This window comes from Myxocyprinus asiaticus, chromosome 50 (assembly GCF_019703515.2).
Source record: "Myxocyprinus asiaticus isolate MX2 ecotype Aquarium Trade chromosome 50, UBuf_Myxa_2, whole genome shotgun sequence".
Lineage (NCBI taxonomy): Eukaryota > Metazoa > Chordata > Actinopteri > Cypriniformes > Catostomidae > Myxocyprinus > Myxocyprinus asiaticus.
Genome location: NC_059393.1, coordinates 2,486,902 through 2,511,361, shown reverse-complemented (window position 1 = coordinate 2,511,361; position 24,460 = coordinate 2,486,902). Strand labels below are relative to the sequence as shown.

At 40.3% G+C, this 24,460-nt stretch overlaps 1 protein-coding gene across 2 annotated transcripts in view; it reads right to left on the bottom strand.

Moving 5' to 3' along the window:
• The window catches only part of LOC127438680 (potassium voltage-gated channel subfamily H member 1-like), a 95,899-nt gene that overhangs the window by 11,301 nt on the left and 60,138 nt on the right, over positions 1-24,460 (bottom strand). For both annotated transcript variants that reach the window (XM_051694428.1, XM_051694429.1), the window contains exons 8-10: positions 15,774-15,973; positions 15,008-15,260; positions 11,092-11,288 (exon numbers count right to left, since the gene is read on the bottom strand). In XM_051694428.1, the coding sequence (XP_051550388.1) occupies positions 11,092-11,288; positions 15,008-15,260; positions 15,774-15,973 (650 nt within the window). The remainder of the gene's footprint in view (positions 1-11,091; positions 11,289-15,007; positions 15,261-15,773; positions 15,974-24,460) is intronic.

The window sequence follows — 24,460 nt, the reverse complement described above, 5'->3', positions numbered from 1 at the left end:
TCAATGGATCTGTACATGGACAAGAAGCTTCAAGGATTCTGTCCGGTTTGACTCAGGGTAATCGCTCGGTTGCGGATTATGCTATCGAGTTCTGCACTCTTGCCACTTCTGCTGAATGGAATGAGGCAGCCTATTGGAGTCGGTTCCTGGAGGGCTTGTCAGACATGATCCATGATGAGATTTTCACTCTGGAATTGCCTTCCCGTTTTGAAAACCTGGTCGCTCTGGCCATTAGGGTTGACCAGCGCATTGCACTCAGATGCAGTCTATGTCACTCCTCACCTCCCAAGCCAGTTGACCATTACCATCCTCCCACTCCTGCGGCCGGGGTCTCAGAGCAACTACCCAAAATGGAACCCATGCAGATTGGGAGGACACGGAGAGAAAGGCAGCGCCGTATGTCTGAGGGGCTTTGTCTCTACTGTGCTGGTCCTGGTCATGTCATCGCCAACTGTCCGGTAAAAGCCCCCGCTCATCTGTAGACAAGGGGTTACTGGCGAGCAAAAACCCTGCACAACGACCTGTTCTCCTGGCCCGGCTGCAGCACTGATCGACTAGTCACTAGGTTTCCACCCTGGTGGACTCCGGAGAGGAGGGAAACTTCATTGATGTTGCCACGGCTTCCACGTGGCAGATTCCAGTGGTAAAGTTGGCCGAATCCATTACGGCATACTCCCTTAGCAGCTCACATCTGACTATCGTCACCCATTCTATGGAGCCACTCACTCTCGTCCCGGGTAACCACACTGAGCAACTCTCCATTCTGCTGGTCCACTCTCCCTCTGCACCATTGGTACTGGGGTATCCTTGGTTGGTAACACACAATCCACATTTTGACTGTTTAAACAATTCCGTTCTAGCCTGGAGCCCTTATTGTTTCTCCCATTGTCTTAACTCTGCTGTCTCTCCTGTTCAGTCTTGTGTGTCTTTTCAGGATGAACCAGTGGATTTATCCAGTGTACCCATGGCATATCATGATCTGGGGGCGGTGTTCAGTTGTTCCCATGCCGCAACCCTTCCTCCTCATCGCCCGTACGATTGCACAATCGATCTACACCCTGGGACTTCTCCTCCATGAGGTCGGTTGTATTCGCTCTCTGCTCCCGAGAGGGAGGCCATGAATAAATATATTACTGATTCTCTGGCAGCCGGTCTCATCTGCCCTTCCCCTTCCCCTGCAGGGGCATGGTTCTTCTTCGTGGGGAAGAAGGACAGCTCGCTTAGACCCTGTATAGATTATCAGGGGCTGAATGATATCACGGTGAAGAATCACTATTCCTTTACTGTTGATGTCTTCAGCTTTCGTCTTTACAAAGTTGGACCTACGCAATGCTTATCACCTTATTCAGATCAGGAAGGGGGATGAGTGGAAGACAGCCTTTAACACACTTAGGGGGCACTTTGAATATTCTGTCATGCCGGTCAGATTAGTCAACGCCCCGGCTGTCTTCCAGGGGTTCGAGAATGATGTGCTTCGGGACATGGTTGATCGATTAGTTTTTGTTTATTTAGACGATATTTTGATCTCCCAGAATATCGAGAACCATGTCCAGCATGTCAGGCAGGTGCTTCAGCGACTGCTAGAGAACCGACTGTTCGTTAAGGCAGAGAAGTGTGTTTTTCATGCGCAATCGGTTCCGTTCCTGGGTTTCATCATCTCATCTGAGGGAGTGAGCATGGACCCTGTTAAAGTTAAAGCAGTTCCTGAATGGCCAACCCCAGACTCCCGTAAGTCTTTGCAAAGGTTTCTGGGTTCGCAAATTTTTACCGGCGTTCCGTTAGAAACTTCAGTCAGCTCGCCGCACCTCTGACGGACCTCATATCCGCTCGTACTAAGTTCTGTTGGTCCTCGCATGCAGAAGCCCCATTTTCCAAATTGAAAGAAAGGATTACTACCACTCCCATTCTTAATACTCCTGACCCTTCACATCAGTTCATGGTGGAGGTGGATGCATCAGAGGTCAGGGTCAGTGCTGTCCTGTCTCAACGCTCTTCCTTGGATGGGAAGATGCATCCATGTGCCTTCTTTTTGCACCGTCTGTCCCCAGCCGAATGGAATTATGATGTCGGTAATAGGGAGTTGTTGGCTGTCAGACTGGCCTTGGGGGAGTGGCATCACTGGTTAGAGTGTTCGGGGGTACCTTTCGTGGTCTGGACTGACCATAAGAACTTGGAGTATATCCGCGGAGCTAAAGGTATTGACTCCAGACGGGCTTGTTGGGCGCTTTTTTCACCTGTTTCGATTTCATTTTATCCTACCGTCTGGGCTCCAAGAACACCAAGCCAGATGCTCTATCCCAATGTTTTGAAGTCGGGACCTCCACCACCCCTCCGGACACAATCCTTTCCACCTCCCAGGTGGTGGGCATGGTGTCCTGGGACGTGGAGTCTAAAGTCCGTTCCGTTCCGTGCTGCGCAACACCACCTCGCCCGCCGGATGCCCAATGGGTCTGTTATTCATTCCACAGTCAATCCGGACGCACGTCCTCTGGTGGGGCCACTCGTCCAACGTCGCCTGACATCCAGGGGCTGCTCGTACTCAGGCGATCATTACACAGCAATTCTGCTGGCCATTGCTAGTGCAGGATATTCGCCGTTTTGTTTCCGCTTGCCCTGTCTGTGCCGCTAACAAGACTTCCTGTCAGCCTCTGGCCAGGCTCCTCCAACCGCTGTCAGTCCCTTCGAGACCCTGGTCTCACATTGCCATAGACTTTGTTATTGGTCTCCCCCCTTCCCATGGCAACACGGTCGTCATGACCGTGGTGGACCATTTTTCGAAGGCAGCTCATTTTATTCCCCTCCACAAATTACCTACAGTGAGGGAGACAGCGGTTGAAGTCATTAATCAAGTCTTCCGCATTCATGGCCTCCCGGTCGATGTGGTTTCTGACAGGGGACCCCAGTTTGTGTCATGGTTTTGGGCAGAATTCTGGGGGCTACTGTAAGTCTGTCCACTGGGTTCCATCCACAGACTAATGGGCAGGTGGAGCAGGTGAACCAAGAGCTTGAAAAGACCTTGCATCCCGTAATCCATCTTCTTAGAGCTCTCATTTGGCCTGGATCAAGTATGCCCACAATTCCTTTCCATCGTCTATGGGGCAATTGCTTTTTCTAGTTTACAAGCCCCCTCTGTTCCCTGCCCAAGAACCTGACACTTTGGTCCCATCCACACACGACTTTATCCAACGGTGCCATCGCACCAGGTGAATAGCCAGAGAAGCCCTCCTTTGGACTGGTGCTCATATTAAGAAGTCAGCAGATCGCCACTGGTCTAAACCTCCAGTTTATGTCTGCGGGCAGAAGGTCGGGTTGTCTACTAAAGACTCCCCTCTAGTAAATTGAGGCCCAAATTCATCAGGCCTTTTCCCATCACTATGGTCAGTAGCCCAGTGGCGGTTCGTCTCAAATTTCCCCCTTAGTCATGTCCACCCATTGTTCCATGTTTCCCGTGTTAAACCCATCGTCCGGTCTAGTCTTCACCCTTCTGCACCCGTCCCACCCCTGCCTCATCTGGTGGAGAGCACCCCAGCTTATTCTGTCAAACGGTTACTCGACATCAGATGCAAGGACAGAGGGGTTCAGTACCTGGTAGACTGGGAGGGTTATGGTCCTGAGGTGAGATGCTGGGTTCCAGCTCGGGACATTCTGGATTGGTTCCATCTCCATCATGGTAACTCTGGGAATGCCAAGAGGTCTCCCTGGGGGGAGGGGGTACTGTCACGGTCTAAATGAGTCTGCTGGTTTGTTCCAGTTTGTCATTACATGTTCTCTCTCTTTGGTACAGGTGTCGCTGGCTCGCGTAATCAGCGTAGCCATGGAAGGCTGGATTGTTTCCATGGTAACGCTGACCATTACAGCTTGCTGTGAGCGAGCGGCACCTGATCGCCATTAGTTCCCTGACTATATTTACCTCACTCAGTTTTGTGTTCGTCACTCAATTGTTGTTTGAGTCCTGTTGCTTACCACTCTCTCCCTCTGCCCTAGTAGCCCCCTTGGAAGTTTGCTGAGGCCCCCCAGTGGGACCCAACCCCGCTGGTTGAGAACCTTTGCTTTAAGATATTAACAGGAATTGTTTAGGTAATGATTTCAGTTTTTATAGAGACTTTAAGGTAATTGAACCACCAGCATAAACTCCTGTGGGTGTGTAAAAGCATCTGGCTGCTATGTCATCAGCGTGCTCCACAACACACACTTCCATCTTCATTTACTTGCTCCAGTGAAGATGACTAGTGACAATTTACTGCTTGTGGCGATCAATAAGGTCCCAGTATTTTCAAAATGGGAAATGTGTGTTATTTACACAGAATTGACAGAAAAAACAATAGCTGTCTAAAAGATGAATTATTCCAACAATTTAGGAAATCTTTGTGCAGCTTTAAATAGCATTAGAGTTCTGTACAAATGTTGTTTTGAGAGTGTGAAGATGAGTATTCCCTAATTAATTTTATTGATTCAGACTGCAGTCTCACAACAGCGTAGCATCGGCACTGAATCAGCGACAGTAAAACAAGTAAAAGATTGGCCATCCATACATTTGGGGTCCCCACAAATATTTGTATTTTAGTAAAGATAATAATGACAAATAATAATGACAAATACTATTTAATTTACGCAGTTAGTATATGGTAAATGTAGATAATTATTAATTTCTATGAAGCAGAATTGCGTCTTTGTGGTATTTTATGTCATATAAAATATTGTATTACTTTAATGAATAACCCATTAAGCATTATTGCATTATACAATGCTTAATAGACAGTTAAAACTGAAAATACATGAATGTAGTTATGAATGTCATGAAAGTTTGATTTGAAAGATTTAAATTTTGATGAATTTAGCTTCTAATCTGTTAAGAATATAGCCTACCTACAGTATATGTTTGTTAATAGCAAATGGAATTATAAAGTGTCAGCAATATATTATTAGTTTATTAGTATTTATTTAGTGGCTTAAGGAGTTCCGTCAGGAATGTCCTTACTTGTCTACCTTACTACAGGTGCTACAACAACTGTGCGTTTTATTCACTTTCACACAAATTATGACTTTATAAACACTTTTCTCACTATTACTCACACACTGAAATGTTATGATATCAAAACACTTTTGCTGTAATGCATAATTTGAAAAACAATACATTTTAATGCTTGTATTACAGACTCACTTACATTTACACACTTATTTCAGTGTGATTAGCTGATAGAGTGTTTGACTTTGGATTTGGAAGACCGCGGTTTGAGCCCAGCCAAGCATGAGACGAAAATGTCATAGATGCTACACAAAATGACGTGGTTGCTTCAGAAAATTTGCTTTTCATGTCGCATTTGTTTTTAAGACACTATTAGTTAAGTTTAGGCTAAAGTTTTAGGTTAGGTAAGTACGTTTTACTCATTAAATTGATCTAAAATTCATCTTAAAAACACTGATTACAAAATTACTTTACTCGCTTTTGGCGCCCTCCACTGGACATTTCACTGGGAAACTGCAGCTAAACTTGTAATACAGCACTAAATTTTGGTTTGCAAAAATGTGGCCATTGATAATGTAATTGTCATGAGATCAGGCTGCAAATTTACTTACATTTCATTAATGACTAAAACTTTTACATAATCTTACCAGTGTTGTCTGTAATCTGATTACAGAATTATTAGTGGTTGTAATCTAATGACTTTCAAAGTTCAAAATTTGTGTAACGCATTACATTTTAAATACATGTAATCGTATTACAGTTATTAAAGTTCAATTAAGTCAATTAGTTTTAAATGAATTACTTAGGTTACACACATTTCTATATTTTAAATGTAGAATACATTCAAAACATGAATTATGTCTGTTTGTGTTTCTGTGACAGCTGAAGAGTCACTAATGAGTCATTGTAAGAGAGAAATGTGAGGTGCTAATGCTGTATTCCATGAATTTCAAACTTCCCACTAAGAAAGTGCAAATGAATGCCTGTGAATCATGTAATTTCTGTGAAAAGTGTTTTAGAAAGTAATTTAAAAGTAAATGTGATTACTTTTCCATAAAGTAATGTGTACTGTAAACTGATTACAATTTTAGAGAATCATTTGTAGTGGATTACTTCTTACCTAATACTACATATAGCCTTTTCATTTTACTTAATAAAGTTTCTTTCTTTGATTTTCAAAATCATAAAAATGTATTTCCAGATAAAAAAAAAAAAAATAGGACCCCTCTGTATTTCAAAAGCACCAACTTGCCTGAAACTTCAAACATGCTTCAACAACCTCATTCAGCACATTTTGTGGGAAAACAGGGGACCAGATACTTTCCCCAGGGCTGAATGTGACCTGAATCAATGGTATGTGGCCTTCCCAGAGCCATATATTACACAAAGAAAACAAGACACCGCTGATATATATGCTCAGGGCTGGACAGGGACATACGCTCACGGCTGTACAGATTGATTATCACATACAGACACAATTGCTGTATAACAGGCCCGGCAAAAAAATCTATTACAAAACAGAGAAAGAAAATGGAAGAGGATGCATAAATAAAGAATGACTCCACAGGAGAAAGAGACGAAGTACCAACAGAGAGCATAAAAAGTTCATAATAAATATAAAAAGAAAAAGAAGAGGTAAAAAGAATAAAGGGGATATCATATGAAAACTCAATAAAGTTCAGAGGTGTAAATTACTTACTGTAAGTATAGTAATGAAGTACAATTCGTTAAGTGTTACTATTAGTAGTTGTGTATTGTTTAAACAAAATACTCAGCCTGATCTCACGAAAATTACGTGAATTTGGTGACATTTTTGCAAAATGACATCTCGCAGTCCTTTATACGTATCGCAGCAGTTCCGAGGTGCAAACATAATGTAAATGTTGAAATGTATCGCTTTCAAGTCATGCGCTATTATAAAAACGTGTAGATGTCATAAGATAGAATTGTGTGAGGAACAGGGTGAAAGTGTTTAAGAACTGATGATCTGCTGTTTTACTCGTGATTTGTGTGAAAGCGAATAACAGTCATTGTTGTTGTAGCACCTCTAGTGTTAATTTCACCAGGAAACTGCAGCGAAATGTATAATAAGCCATGTAAAAATTATTTGACACAAAGGTTGGTATAATAACGTGATTCTGTAAGACCAGGAAACATGTTGATTTGCATTTCTATCTTCTCTTAAAAATCCCTTATTTACATAGTACCTTGCGATTAGAATTCCTCAATTCCTCAAAGTCCTCAATAATTGCAGATAATCATGGCAAAATCAAATGATAGAGATCTGTAGATGTAATTAATATATTTTTAAAAAATTATTAAATTATTATTAATTATTGTACTCATATTAGCCATATCACGGTTTAAACATCCTAAATTTATTGTTTGTTTTTTCGTGTGTGTATTTATTATTTTTTGTTTACTAGCTGCATATTCAGTTGCTGTGCACTAAAATAATTACAGGCTGTTGCACTTATACCATCATTGACACCAAAATACCAAATTACACCAGTGTACTATGATTATTTGTGAGTTTTCACTGCAAAATAACACACACACAAACATCACTAATGGCATCTGATTTTTTGAGCAAAGCCACAGCAAGTTCAGACATTTTACATTTACATTTATGCATTTGGCAGACGCTTTTATCCAAAGCAACTTACAGTGCCCTGATTACAAGGACAATCCCCCTGGAGCAACCTGGAGTTAAGTGCCTTGCTCAAGGACACAATGGTGGTGGCTGTGGGGATTGAACCAACAACCTTCCACTTATCAGTTCCGTGCTTTAGTCCACTACACCACCACCACTCAGGTGCTGTGAAATTCTGGTGGGACTGACAAAGAAAATCTCTACTGTCTCTTTAAATGTTTAATCTTAAATACAGATAAATGTGGAAACTTTTGTACTTTTACACAAGCATGTGTTGATTGCATGGCAAAGAGCAGTGTGACCATTTCTCTTCATGGTTAAACCACATAATGGTTTAGCATGACATGAAGGTAAGCAAATGATGACAGTATTACATTTTTAAGCAAACTATTCCTGCTGTTTATGGAACTTTTGGCTTCAGTCTGATCATAAAATTATTTCTGCTTTCGAGGTGGTGTACAGATGTGAGGGATTTAACATTTCAGTTTATAGAACTTGGTCAAAAAGATGGCCAAAGAGTTCCCTTATTGCTAACTAATTGATTATATGGTCACACTCCTACTAATAACATATTATGTCAAGACCCACCGACCAACCCAACCAACAACTGACCGTCCGACCCAAGGCCCAACTGACTGACCCACCGACCGACCAACCCACCCGCTGACCCACCAAACCAAACTAACCCACCGACCGTCCCACCGATAAACAGACCAACCGCCCCACCCACCGACCAACCCACCAACAGACCTACCACCCACCCACCCACCCACCATCCAACCGACCGACCGACCCACCCACCGACCCACTCAATAACCGACCAACCCACCAACTGACCAACCGACCCACCGACTGACCGACCGACCCACTTACTGACTGACCAACCAGTAGAATGACTTTGTTTTTATGGGGTCTTTAAAGGGCTCTAATTACTGATTATTATTTGTAGAGAGAGAGAGAGAGAGCAGAGGGAGACAGGAAGAGAGAAACAGAGGGTTGATGATGAAGATGATGAAGCCCCACCCACCGCCAATGAGCAACCCGACCGCCCCACCCACCAACCGACCGACCCACCAAACCAACCCACCGACCACCCCACACAACGACCGACCCACCGACCATCAGACAGAACGACCGACCCACCCACCCACCGACCGACTGACTGACCCACTGACCGACCCAGCCACGCCACCCACCAACAGACTGACCAACCCAACAACCCACTGACCCACCCACCCACTGGCCGACAGACCGACTAACCCATCCACCCACCCACTGACTGACCCACCAACCGACCCACCAAACCGAACCAACAACAACCCGACCCACCGACCGCCCGACCATCCCACCCACCGACTGACCCACCGACTGACAGACAGACTGACCGACTGACCCACCCACCCACACACCGACCAACCCACCCACCTAGCCACCAACTGACCAACCTACCCACTCACCAACCAACCCACCGACTGACCCACTGACCAACAGATCTAATTACTGATTCTTATTTGTAGAGAGATAACAGAGGGATACAGGAAGAGAGAGACAGGTGGTTGATGATGAAGATACTTATGTATTAGGTTTCTACTTTCAATCTGTTCTTCTAAAGGTCAGTTTGACTTTGTGTTCCCCTAGTTCAGCTTTTGACTCTAGCCATTTTCTGACCTTTACTAAATTAAATGGCCATCTTTGATTGTCACAATCTAATCTTTGCCGCTGTCTTTCTCTCATCATTTTTACTCACACAGAAATTAGTGCGACACTTAAGATTTGAGCATTAGTAAAGTAAGCTGCATCTGATTAGGCTACACCTGGATAATACAGAGCAGCTTATACTCACCATCTTCACCTGAACAAATAAGGCTTTTACCCTGATGATCGGCATTCAATCACTGAAACACACACACACAGAGACCATGATTGCTTCAGCCCACAAACTGAGATGTTCCTTTTAGATTTTCCTCCAGATTAAATATACATTACTGTGGCAACTTTTTTGCAAAATGATATACATGGTTCATGTCACGACACACACTAAAAGTGAATGAAATGTTCTCCCAAACAGATTTTAAGTTTTTAAGGTTAATGCTCTATCAATTAATATGTGAGAGGAAAAACAATTGCTGAAGCAACCACGTCATTTTGTGGTGCTTCTATGACACTTTCGACTCACTTGTTGACTCGTGCTCTTCAGGACTCGTATCCCGGTCCTTTTGCATCACAAGTGTAACACTATCAGTTGAGCTGCTGCACAATTTTATTGCGAATAAACAAGCTTGTAAATGTAGTTGATTATGTAATGCAGTTGTTAAAATGTATCGCCTTACAAGTCATGTGCTATACACTGTAAAATGTGGTAATCTGCAATTGTGACCTTAATGATCTGTTTCAACCTGTTGTAACCCTTAAAACTAGATTTGTTGGTGTACCTGAATGTGTTAATTCAGAGATATTAAATCATATTTTTGATTGAATAAAACCATTTAAGATGTAAGATTTCATTAGATAGCATTGTATGAGGAACAGGGCGAGAAGTACGTTTTTATGAACTGATAATCTGCAGTTTTACTTGTAATTTGTCTGCATAAATATTAATAAAAGCCATTGTTTTTGTGACACCTCTAGTGATTAATTTAGCGTTTCATTGTTAAAATTGTAGTCAGACGTGGTATTAATGCAAACAGTCAAGTGGTTGCAAACAAAATCAATCAGGTATGGTCAAAAATATCAGATCTGAGCAATAGACCTTGCAGTGGCTGTCTATAGTGGCTGTATATTGGCTGTAGATGATAGATAGATAGATAGATAGATAGATAGATAGATAGATAGATAGATTCTCTTATGTGGTTCTACTCTGTGCTGTCTTTCAAAGGATGTTTAATAATACAGTAGAGGAAGAACTGAAAATCATTGAGTATTCAGTTCACTGTCTCTACAGCAGCTACATGGGTAATGCAGTGGGACACTGTAAGGATTGTGTGTGTTTTGTGAGAGGGAGATTTGTTGAAGGTATAGATCTTCCAGCTCTGTTGGTTCATAATCGCTTCCTGTAAAAAGTACTTACACCGAGAAACGAGACATGAATTTAAATGAAGTTGCGTGCAGTCTAGCTCAAATCCCGCCTCTACATGGACACAATGTTGGTGACAGACATGGAGACAAAGACACATGAAATTGAATGGCTGCTGCTATAATATTAATGGAAGACTGTCAAAACCACCCTCATGTATAGAGCTGTAAATTAAGGATTCCTCGACAGTCATGCAGACGGAACGTCAAAGATCTGACCTCAAGGAGGAAAACGGAATATACTATTGAACATGTCAAATACTGTATTGAATACATGTCAAAGGGAGCCAGATGCCTTTCTCCACACTAACTCCTCATAAGCGCATTTGGTATTTGGAACTGATTTAAAGGTTTCAGAGTGTTATTAACTCTCTTGTAAAGTGGTCTGTTGGGTACTTACCCGTTTCCTCAGGTTGTAGGTTAGCACTAGGTTCCTCGAGAAGTGTCCGGCGAATGCCGTGTAGAATTCCAGAACCTTCTGTAAGGCATCACGTTTGATGATATGAAGATCGCAGTAAGTCAGTGCACGGACGTTTGCACAGGCCTGAGCTAAATTCACTTCCTTCCAGAACACATCACCAAACACATCCCCCTTTCCTGAGAGGAAAAGACAGCGAGCAGACAGTGAAAATGAATTCCATCAGGCTTTCTAATACGGTCAAGAAAAATTGAGCTTCTTCATGCATAGGTTTGGCTTTTTATGGATCACAGAAAACTCAATATGCACTTCAGGATAAAACTGCTCAGGTTAAGAATGCAATTTCAGGGATAAGCTCATTCATGTTAATGAGATTGAAACCCTCTGTCATGTGATCCAAATTTTTTCTAACAAAAGGCAGCAAAGACAGTATTGCATTAAGTTGCGTAGCCAGACTTTTGACTTGCAGAATAAAATCTGGTCCAACTTGCTGCTTGTTCTGGGCAAGAATCACCCACTTAGACAGGAATAGAGCATCTGATTGATGTTAAGCGATCAATCACAGTTAGATTTTATGTGGTGTTTAGATTTCAATGGATTATCTGAAATACGTAGATTATACTACAATGATATTTTAAAATATTCAAAAAAATGCTGCGGCAGCCTCTTGAATGGTCGCAGACAAAACACTGAAAAAATACTGTAAATATACAGTCTACAGTATATATATATATATATATATATATATATATATATATATATATATATATATATATATATATATAAAATAATAAATAAACATTTTATTATCGCACCGATAGTGGAATTCCGTCTGATAATTTTTCTGATTTATTTGTTTGCGGCATTAAAAAAAAAAAAAAACCTGTCTAAGTATTGGTTATCGGCATCGGCCCAGAAATTTCATATCGGTGCATCCCTACTGATTATTTCACACACATAACAAAGAATATCTAGTTTTCTCACTGTTAAGTGCCTCAAACAAAACTGTTTTAATTCTTTGACATCTGAGGCTGAGACTAGCAGTGTCTAAACTGGAAACGACCAATGTTACAGACTTAAAAAACAACAAAATGTGCAAATTTTGTTTTGTCCCTCTTTATCATCAACTAAGATACCTTGGTAAAAACTATGTATGACATTTATAGTAGTGAAACATTTTTGGTATACAACTCGTGGTCATGCACGGATTAACCACCGGGCCGACTGGGCCGTTGCCCAGGAGTCTCTAAACCCAAAGGACCCAGAGCTCTAAATCAATTATTTATTTACTTATTTAATTATTTTAAGATATCTATTATAAATCCCTGCAAATGTCAGCCTCATGTGAAATACTATTTGTTCGGCCGAATGCATGCTGGACTACAGCAGCGCAAGCACTGTCACTCGAGTGTATGCTCAGGGAATCTGTGTCTCACAGGTGCAGTGCGTTTATTTGAAGGACTACAGAGAACAGCATCTGATTTACAAAACGCTTCCAAACACAGAGATAAGGTTCAGTTTACTCTGGCTGTGTACAAAGCTGATGGTTAAAATTCACATACGCAACGGAATTCGTGCAACGGTAGGCCCATAGATGACTTTAAAATGTTTAAGTCGTGCATGCATTTAATTTTTAGTGATAAAGAGAAAGATGCCTTAATACCCTAAATATGTGCACGGTAAACTTTTGTAATATTTGGTTAACCGCGAGAGTTCACGAACAGTTGTGTTATTTGTTGGGACTCGGGAATGAAGAACGTTTATTGCCATGGATGCGTCAAACACAATCTCAGATAGCAGAGAATAAAGTGCACAGTGAGATATGAGCTTAAATAGCACAATACATAGATCTTCAAATGATAAAATCACATTAAAGTCAAACTAAAATAATCTCTCTCTGCCTGCAACATAGTACCTTAATCAATGGAAAATCTGTAATTCTGCCAGGGCAGGTTCACTTTCCATGAGGCAGCGAACGCTATGGTTTATAGGACTTCTTCGGGATAATTTTATTTTTAAATGATTCAGCATTTAACTTGTGTAATTATTGTCTGCACACCAGCGCAAAAGGGGGAAAAATATTGGCTCACTGTTTATCAAGAGCTGAAACTTTGCCAGGTGAAAAACAATCTGGAATCATGTGTAACAGTCACATTAAGTCCTCTTTGCAACCTGAACTTCATCAGAATGTTGATTTGTGACACCAGCACTGAAAAAGCTTGATGCAGTGCTACAAATGGGGAAACAGAACACAGGGGTCTCGAGATGCGTTTATAAATATTAAAGTTCTTTTAAACTTAATGCAGTGTCTAAAAAATAAAACTGTCCTGGGTTGTTGAGAAGTGCAACGATCAAAGACGTCCATCCAGAGCATGTTTACATAGAAAAACCATTTAAAAACAGCGCAGACGCACGTGTGAACAGCCCGTAACTCACCATATAGCTTACTTGAAAAACTGACCCGAACCTGGCCCAAAACCTGTGGGTTTGTCGGGTACCGTCGGACTTCGATCGGTTTGAAGAACTCACGTGCAGAATAACCGAATAGTGATTTTGATATCTGAATACCGTACATATCCCTAATAATAACGCATGATTTTTGATCAGTTCATAATTAAAAAGTACATATAATTGGCCATGTCAGACATTGCTACAAACTTTTTTCCGCCTAATTGAAAAATTCAACCAAATCTGACAAGTATCCTGTAGCGCATAAAGGTGAACGTAATCACGTCATGGGGGGCCTCCGCGGTGTACCGGCCCGTGGGCCTCTCAGGTCTTAATCCGTCCTTACATATGGTAAAAAAACTACATGACTTTTAAAGAGAAGTTTGTAATTTCTGTGCCAACAGCATCACCTAACTGATTTCAAATTGAAATGATCGTCCAGCTTTAAAGTGTGTCAGAAATAGAAACCGGACGTCAACTGAAGGTGCATCGACGCATCAAGTGTAAACTGTTCTGTTGATTTTAATTGGAGCGATCTAGTTTTGTCATGTTGCAACATGCTTCTTGCTTGTGTGCTCATTCATTAGAGTAGTAGTGTGTGATTTTGTTCCTGAATCTAGGCTCAATTGGATGATCACAGATTTAAGAATAAGATCGGCAGATTGTGATCGATGGCCAGTCGATCGGTGCATCCCTGTAATGTATCTTGTTTTAAGGATGTATAGATATTTTCACTGATATGCTGAAAATACTGATTAATACATTTTTTATTGAAAATTCATCAAGAGCCAAAGAAGTGTTGAGATGGCACTAAAGAAGAAACTATACAGCAAAACAAGACGTATTTTTAAGTCAGTTGTTCAGATGCCTTTATTATTTTACAATTCCAGAACAAAGAAAACACAATTTTTTGATAAGGCTTCAGTTGTGCTTTCATTCAACATAACAAATTGACACTTATTCTTCACACTAGAGCAGATCTCATCTCCATGGGCGACTCTGCTCTGTTTATAACAATGACAGATTTACACCACCAGTAAAATTACACATGCAGCCACCCTGCACAGACTACGATGCAAATATTTATCTCAGCATTTTACATGACCTGCACCGGACACCAGATCTTTATCTGCTGTGCCTGTTGAGAAGGCAAATCCAGTGATCCTCATGTATGGGACTGCTGTAGACTCAGTGGTGTTTGCTAAGACATGCTTTATTATTCCAATTGCACTAAATAATCCTGTTAAATTGACCGCCCAAGTTAAAATAAAAACTAAATATTTCTAATAATAATTAGTTTTAATTAATCACAAACCCGAAATCAACGCAAACCCAATACATGTAAAACTGATCCGAACACACAGTTTGTCAGGTCCTGTCGCGCTCAGGTCGAGTAGCAGACCTCTAGAAGTATGTTACCTCTGGTAACTTTTAAAAAAATGACACTCACCCAAAATGGCAACAACTTCATCATCTTGAATGACCTCCAAAGACCCTGACACCACAAAGCAGAGGCTGTCTACACTTTCACCAGCGTGGTAGATGAGATCGCCTGGGGCGCAGTGGATTGTCTGGAACTCCATGGCAAGAGCTCGCAAGCACCCGTCACTGGCCAGACGGAAAGCTGGATGTTCTTTGAACACCTTCCTGTTGAGATGGACGCAGATGTCTGCTCGCATATCTTTGGGGCAAATTTGCAACACCTACAGAGGAATTTAGAAAAATAATTTCTTGCCACTCCTTGACAGATTTTGTTTGTGACCCCTAATATATGATGTGGATAAGCCTTAAACCTTCTTATTTCCTATAAACAAAAAAACAAAAAACAAAACAAAACCAAACACTCTGTCATTTACTCAACCAGTTGTTCCAAAGATTCTTAAAAATTCTCCTTATGTGTTCCACAGAGGGGAAAAAACAGCATATAGGTTTGGAACAACATGAGTTTCTGACTGAATTATTCCTTTAAAGTACACTGCTGCAATGGAAATCAACCTTAGACATTTTCTGGAGACTTTCCAAGCTGTTCACCCATAATTCTTGAGATGTTGAGAAACTGTTTAAAGCTTTACATAACATATTTGGAGTGTGATCTTAAACATGAGAGGGATATGTTTTACAAATGCTACGGATGTTACGGCATAGAATGAAAAAAATGACCTTTAAAATGAATAATGAAGGCTTGCGAGACTCTGAGTGCGTTTCATGCCAGGTACCTTATCAGTGTCGATTCCTCTGGACATGGACCACGTCGAGACGATATAGTCCATGACCCTCTCACTAAGGCCCTTGGGAACCTGATAGAGCTTTAGGAAGTCCCTCACACTGTTTAACATCTCATGATAGCGGTTGGTGTTGGCGTACATTTGCTGAAAGATGGTGGTTACATTACCAAAGATGGTGGCGTAAAGGAGAGCTATAAGAAAGATAAAACTCTGTTTTAAAATGTATAAAATAAAACAGTATTGATTTGAAAGTTGTGTATAGACATAAAATCTCTAAACCAAGATCAAAACTATCAATTAATGCTACTTATAGAGTTTTCAAGCTACATCAAGAAAAATTTACACAGATCTGCATACTGTTCTGACTTAGTGTGCTATATTTCTTTTCTAACCAGACAAACTTACAGTTTTCCTGTTGTAGGCAAATCAAAATCCCCAATAATCCTATAGACTACATCCATCCGTCTGTCCATCCATCCACAAATCCACCTATCCGTCCATCCATCAACCAGTCCACCCATCCATCCATCCATCCATCCATCCACAAATCCACCTATCCATCCATCCATCCATCCATCCATCAACCCACCTACTCACCCATCTATTCAAGCATCCATCCATCCACCCAAAAATCCACCAATCCATCAGTCTGTCCATCCATCCGTCCATCCATCAACCTACCCATCCATCCATCCATCCATCCATCCATCAACCTACCCATCCATCCATCCATCCATCCATCCATCCATCCATATCATCCATCCATCCATCCATCCATCAATCAACCAGTCCACCCATCCATAAATCCACCCATCCATCCATGCATCCATACATCAACCAGTCCACCAATTCATCATCCATCCATCCAGCTGAAAACCCACCAGTCCATCCATCCATCCATCCACCCACCCATCCACCTACTCACCCATCTAATCACGCATCCATCCATCCACCCAAAAACCCACCAATCCATCCATCCATCCATTTGTTTGTCTGACTTCAGGGCCAGTGAAATTCAAGGTTTTAAATTTTAAACCTTTAGATAGGATACATTATTGGGTGTTACAAGAGGCGCTGACATTACACACTGCAGCTTTATTTAGGCTGCTGACTATGAAGAGTGTCTTAAATCAGCCACTTAGGAGGGTCCATTTAGGTTTGAATATTGTCTATGTAGGCAGTAGACAGCGGACATACACATTGAAGGACACATAGCAGAAACCAGACACCTGCCTGCTCTGCAACAATTGAACATCTGACCTTTTAACAAGGAGCTTAAATCCCAAACCACCATTCTCTGCTAAGCCCCAAAGCTGCTGATGTCTTCTACAGGTCCATTAGTTTGTCATATATGCATTGATTGCAGTACTGAAGCTGTTCTAAATTGTTTGGTACAGGTGAAGCTGAAATGCTCAACATCAGCATGTCAATGCATGTATGTTGCAGTTGTGCGATATTCAGAATTAAACAGAATAGAGACTGCCTTCCAAAATCCAATTCAATTCTTGAATTTGAATTTAAATTGAGGTGGCAAACATTGTAATTCATATGTGAATTTAAGGATATATTATTAAAATTTAGTAGAAAGAACATTTATTATAATTATTATTAGAAAGTTTTATTAAATGTATTGTTATGTTTTAATATCAATAATAATAATGATTAAAAAATAATGATAATAAAAACTTTTTTTAGAATCGATTTCCCACAAACATGTTGTCATACATACAACAGAGTGCACTGGGGATTAAAACATTTTTTGATAGTTTAAAAATAAAAGATTGAAATGCCACTTACACCATTTGCAATAGATAAACAAATTTCATATTTAATAAATTAACTTTTATTTAATGGACCATGGTGGAAGAACACTTAATTTCCCAGAATGTTCTAATTTACTCAATACAATATAAAATAAATATATGCAAAATACAATGTCAATTTTTTTTTTAAGTTATCTGAAAACAATGTGGGCATTTTTCAGGGATTTGGCCAAATTAAAATGTATTACTAAAATATTTATTTCTCAACCAATTAAAATGAAAGATAATAAAGTATTATCATGTATTATATAAAGTTTTATATTAATAAAGTATTTGTTCATATTTTGTTGCAAAACTTTTTTTGGATTAACGAAATTCCTCTATTATGTGACTGTAAAATTTCTCTTGCAATTGTAATTCAGGAAAATCCTCTTCCTGTCATTCCAATTTAAATTCCAATTCAACATTATGTGGGGCGTGGCCAATTAAATTCTAAATCATACTTATGAATTGAAAGGGAGCGAATTCTTCAGTTCTTATTGTGTTAAATTGCCTTACTGGAGCAATGTGGCAATGCAGGCAAAATGCTCTTACAAGAGTGCTATACAAATCAGTTTAACTTGAATTTAATGTGAATATACCTCTCAGTTTTTTACAAAACAGGCGTATGTTCCTAAAAATTTAATCAGATACATTTTAGAAATAAGTCAATTCAGCCACAATAAATATTGATATTCAAGTTTTTTTATTGGTTGGTTTTCACCATGCAGTTGTTGAATATTGTCACTGCAGCCCAATTCAATTTTTGAGAGCTCTCGTCTTGCTCATTCAGCGCTACAAATAAATTACAGCCCTGCTCTTTTGGATCAGTTACATCTTAGGTAATAGCTTTCTCAGCACTTTTGTATAGCCCATCACCCTCTGTCGCTTTCCACGGCCTGCCACCTCACCAGAGTTGATACTAATCAATCCAGCTCTACATGTGGAGAATATTAAAGATCATAATGCTCTGGTAAAGTGAACTTGCTGGTCTTTAAAGCAGAGGATAGCTGATTTGGTGCTTTGGCTGGGTAGTGAGACAGGGAGAAATGTGTCGATAGAGATTCTTACATTATTCACATGTGAGAGTGATGAGTAATGCAAAAATATAGAGTGGGACGTGTCCCAAACAAGTCAAGGTGAGGAAGAACTTGTTATTGTACTTGTACTTGTTGGAAAACTTAACGAGAGTGACATAGTTTTGAACAAAATCTGGCCAAAAAGTGTTTTTGAGTTCCTTTCGGTGGTTCGAAACAGCTTGCCAGCACAAGCTAACAGTAAAACTTCATACTGGCTGCTACACACCATACTGCCATTGATCCATGTCATCAGGGGGTGTGACCTGCTGCTCCACCTACTTTGAGGCCAACATTCCGATTATGTTCTTCAAGTCATTCAAGATCAGTCAACATAGGCACACCAATCATTCGTGTAAAGACATTTTTTTAAGATACATCTTTATTTTGTTATTCTCCTGCCAGCCACGTCCGTATGCATTTTCATCATGCATTACAGTAACCTTATGATATTCATCTCGCTCTATATATGCTTCTCACGTGGGACACGGATGTGCGCAAGGTGATTGAAGCCAAGATGCACTCTGCTCTATCCGTGCGCGTGCATCCACCGTGCTTCCCTCTAAATGCAGGCTCCGGTGACAGGATAAAATTGCACAATTAAATTGGGCTTTCCTCGATATCGTAGCGCATGCGACCCATTTGAATTCTACATGATAATTTTAGATTTTGAAGCACTAGGGAGCAATTCAACAATGTCAAACGGCTAGACAGCCCCGGAATTCTGAACAGCACTGATGACCCTGCTAAAAAAAATCCAGCATTACTGGTCACCAGCCTAGGTTGTGTTTTGTGTGATGGTCCCCCAGCATGGCATGCTGGTGACCCTGCCAGGTTTTAAATTAGCTAAACCAGCTTCACTTGAAAGACCATGCTGGTCAACCAACTTCAACAGCTGGGTTTTGCTGGTGAAAAGCATGGCTATGCTGGTCCACTAGCTAAACAAGCACTTACCAGCATTAACCAGCTTAGTCCAGCATGGGAATTGTATGCTGGTTAAGATGGATTTTTTAGCAGGGGAGGGAAAGAGAAAACACCTGCCCTGCACCAGAGATGACAAATTGTCACTGTAGTGTTTACCTCATTCCTCATTCAAGGCAATGGGCTATCATCAAACGATTGATGATTACTTGTGTGTGTGACTTTATTTTTTATATTATTTATGTATCTGTTTAATTTTTCTTTCAACAACTGAAGTGTTGAAATAACTGAAGTTATTGTGGATGTCCCAACATGTACAGTATACTGAATTTGCACTTTTCAGAGAGCTCAATAAAACATTCAAATAGCGGCTTCTTCTGTGGCCTGCCTTACCAAGGATGTGGTGTGTGAGGGGAAGGCGGCCCGTCAACTGTCAGGCCAGGATGCCAGGCTGCCTTCCCCTCACATGACACAGCCTTGGACAGACAGGCCACCAAAGAAGCCACTGCCCCTCATGCTCCAGAAGGATGGTAGCGCGTTCAGCCATCGGACCCGGCCACGTCCTGTGCCATGTCATGGACACTTCCCCTTCCTTCCACCTTCACTTGCCCCGGATCACCGTACAGGCGCCAGATCCCACTATATTTTGGGCACATTTCCCCTTTAACACTTTAATTCTCCTTTTAAGTCATTTTATGTTGATAATTATTTCAAATAAATGCCTCTCCGAGGGCACCTACTGTGTCTGTCTCTTGCTTACCCCACCACAAAAGAAAAATACTAAACTTGAATTGAAATAAATGTTGCTGATCCTCTTGTGTTTTCTTGGGAGATTATTGGGAAATATTCCAGAGCACATAACAATCAATCAGGTAGAGGCAATCAGAGGACCATCCTTGCCATAGTTTTCACAAAAATACCTTTTGACTAATGAATTTGCATGACTTTTCCAGACGTTTAAATGGATGCAATAGAGGATGTCAGGTAACAACCTTTAGAGTTCATTGAGTAAAACAATTAACATTTTTGTGTAAATGTCTCAAAATAATCTATCTATCTATCTATCTATCTATCTTAGTGCTGTCAGTAGATTAAAATATTTAATCACGATTAATCGTTTGATTTTTCATAGTTAATTGCAATTAATCATAGATTTCTATAGTGTTTACATTTGACTCTGTATATACTTATTTTCCTGTCAAAATGCATTTAGTTCCATCTTAGAACAGAAAAGAAAACAATATGTAGCAATAATGTTTTATTCACGTTTCCAAACAAAGCATTCCACAACATAAAGACAGAAATGGACTAAAATAGCATAGCACCAATTCAAATCACATTCAATGTTTTCTAAAGTCTAAGAGGCTGACTAATTTAAAGAACTTGGTTTAGTGTTCATTGCAGTGGGCATTAAATCTCTTAAACTCTCATTCCCCACAATATTAATTGTGGCTATCATCTTTGCTACAGTAAGTCGCATTCACATGATTTTCTCCCTTTTGAAATCCATATGAAAAACACTGCAGAGAACGTTTTGCTTTTAGCACTGGCACTGCACACAAAAATTATACTTTATCCGAATTGTCCGGTAAGACATAAGCGCAACATGCTTCGCTCCAGTGGGTCATGTGAATGCTGTTTTTCTGGGTTTTTCTGGGTTCAAGTCCCATCAGGGTTTGTTTTGAACAAAACATCAGGTTAAGAGGTCCTTTCTCCATCATGTAATCATTGACATAGGATCGCTGTTGTGCGTGTGTTTGTGGTGTGTGCACCAGCGTAATGACTCTGGGCAAACATATGGGAAACGTGTTGCCTTTTTTCAAACATTGTTCAGAACTCACATGGAGCTGAATAAAATGTCAAATCGGTAAAGGCATTAATCACGATTAAGACGTTAAACGTTTTAAAATAATAACGTGTTAATTTCGACAGCTCCAATATATATACTGTATATACAGTATATGTATTTTTCCGCACACTATGGTTATCATGATAGATATTTGTTGATATGTAATCATCTAATGAACACCCAACCACCTGAAATATTCAGAAAGTGAACAACTTTGAACCATTAATCTGCAATTTTCCAAATTCAACTCTGCAAATGATTTCTTTCATGTGTTAACTTCCATCCAAATGGGCAGACAACAGAGCAGGGAACCCAATGGAGAAACACTTTTTCAGCAATGCTTGTAACATAGCCACTGATAGGTCAACATGTTTTGGTGTTTCATCAGTGGGTTGTAATTTTTAAATAGGCCCATTTATCTAAAAACATGCAGGTTCTACTACATTTGGATAGTTTCATCATTAAATGTATGATGCACTGTATTTTTCTTTGTCAGCTGGAGAAAATGAAAACCACCCACCATGAGGTGAAACCACAGCTGCCTAAAGACAGAAATGAGAGTTAAATCTATATAACAGTGAAAAATGAACTGAAAGTTTCTGCTAGTACAGCAAAATTCACAGGTCCACTTTATTCTGGTTGGAGTCATTGCAATGTGTTTGTATAACTCATTAACTGCTAAATCTTAACTCTTAAACTCTGTGGGCAAAGCCAGAACTGTGTAAATAGTTAAAACTTCATGTCATGTAAAGTCATGTAAAAAAACGTAAAAGTCATATACAGGACTGTGCACAATTAGGCACATGTGAAAATGTTGAGGATGTCTTAAAAAATAATGCCATAAATAGATTTCATTTATGAATTAACATCGTACAAAGTCCAGTAAACATTAAAAAAGCTAAATCAATATTTGGTGTGACAGTCTTTGCCTTCAAAACAGCACCGATATTCAAGGTGACACTTGGACACAGTTTTTCTTGGTTGTTGGCAGATAGGATGTTCAAAGCCACTTGGAGAACTTGCCTCAGTTCTATTATCTATTTAGGCTGTCTCAATTGCTTCTGACTCTTCATGTAATCCCAGACTGACTCAATGACCACATCAACATGCACTTAAGAAAACTGTTTATTCTGGGTTTTAGCAGAAATCGACATTCTAAAACGTCATGAAAACAAGAATGCCAATTTAGTTTTCACTAAGGGCCAAATTCTGTCAACAATACAAAGTCAAGGGTCATGGCCATCGATGTAATGACAAAATTTTTTTGCTGTTGTTTTTATTATTAAAAGAGTCATGCATAAATATTCAGATTTTTTTATTAGTTCCTTTTCTCAGTATTAGTGGACTGTTTTATTTATTCAAACAATTATGAACATATTGTTTGTATATACTGTAGATACACAAAACTACCCAACTTTGCCTGCTGAAAAAAAAAAAAAAAACTGTATTGTTCCTGCTCATCTCCAAACGGGATCTACTCCCTGCACTTTCCCTAATTGCAGATTCAATTATTAGACCTATTAGCATTAATATTGTTATTGTTCTTAAGGATAATATAACAAAGTATTGCAATAATTTCAATAAAGAAAAGACCGCGAGCCAATGTTTTCTTATATATATATATATTAGGCTATGCATAATATTTTTTTACTGTACATTGTTATTCTTACTGTGTACTATTCCACGTGTATTTGTATCACAGTACGTTGTGTTATATTATCCAGTCATTAATACAGACATTATAAAAAGAGAAGTTGGCTTTGTGAGTCCGTTTGGAATATACTGACGTATATTTATGCAACAGCGTTCTTTACTCATCTCACTTGCATAAAAACACAGATTATATACTCCTTAGAATGCATCAACACAAAGAACATAATGAAACAGTTTTGCCAAATTAGGTAAATGAATGCTTTAACAGCATTCAATGTATACATCTCTAATGGCTGAAGCTGCGGGCATGAGACCTGGATAAATGCTTGTAGAACAGCAACAGCTACTGTACAGGGGTGAAATTGTTTTTCATTTACATTTTTAACGCACTCTGTGTGAATAGACCTTTCGTCGGAAGTTTGTCTTGCAAAATCATCACAGATTTGGTGAGAACAGGCCTTTAGCGCGGGCCAAACATTTGTCTCTGGCACATCTGGCCCGCGGGCTGCCTTTTGAGGAACACTGCCTTACGCTGTTTAGGGGATTAACTAATGTTAACATATACAACTTTTGATTTTAAAAATGTATTATTAAATGTTGAAATGAACATTAACCAATATTAATGAATGCTGTAAAAGTATTGTTCATTGTTAATTCATGCTTACTAATGTAGTTAACTAATGTTAACAAATTGGAACCTTTTTGCAAAGTGTTACCCACGAAAACGTCCTGGTTACTTTTGTAACCTCCATTCCCTGATGGAGGGACACTAGGGGTCACTCTTGGGAGCCCCAAACACCTCTGCTTTTTGAAAAAAGGCCAATGGGAATTGGCAAGTGGAATTTGCATGCCACTCCCCCGGACATACGGGTATAAAAGGAGCTGGTATGCATGTGGCAAGAGGGACACAATGTCTCGTTCCCTCCATCAGGGAACGGAGGTTACGAAAGTAACCAGGACATTCCCTATCTGTCACTCATTCGACGTTGTGTCGATTTAGTGACACTAGGGGTCCCTATACAGAACGCCAGCAGGTCCCCTACCCTCTTGTTAGAAGTGAGCACAGTCAGGAGGGCAGTCTTCAAAGAGAGTGCCTTTAGCTCAACTGACTCCAGAGGCTCAAAGGGAGCACCCTGTAGACCCCGAAGGACTACAGAGAGGTCCCACGAGGGCATGAGGCGCGGTCTGGAGGGATTCAACCTCCTAGTGTCTCTCAGGAACCTGATGATCAAGTCGTGCTTCCCCAAATACTTACCATGCACTGCCTCGTGATGTGCCGAAATGGCGGCTACATACACCTTCAAGGTGGAGGGGGACAGCCACCCCTCCAGCCTCTCCTGCAGGAAGGAAAGCACTGACCTGACTGCGCATCTCTGA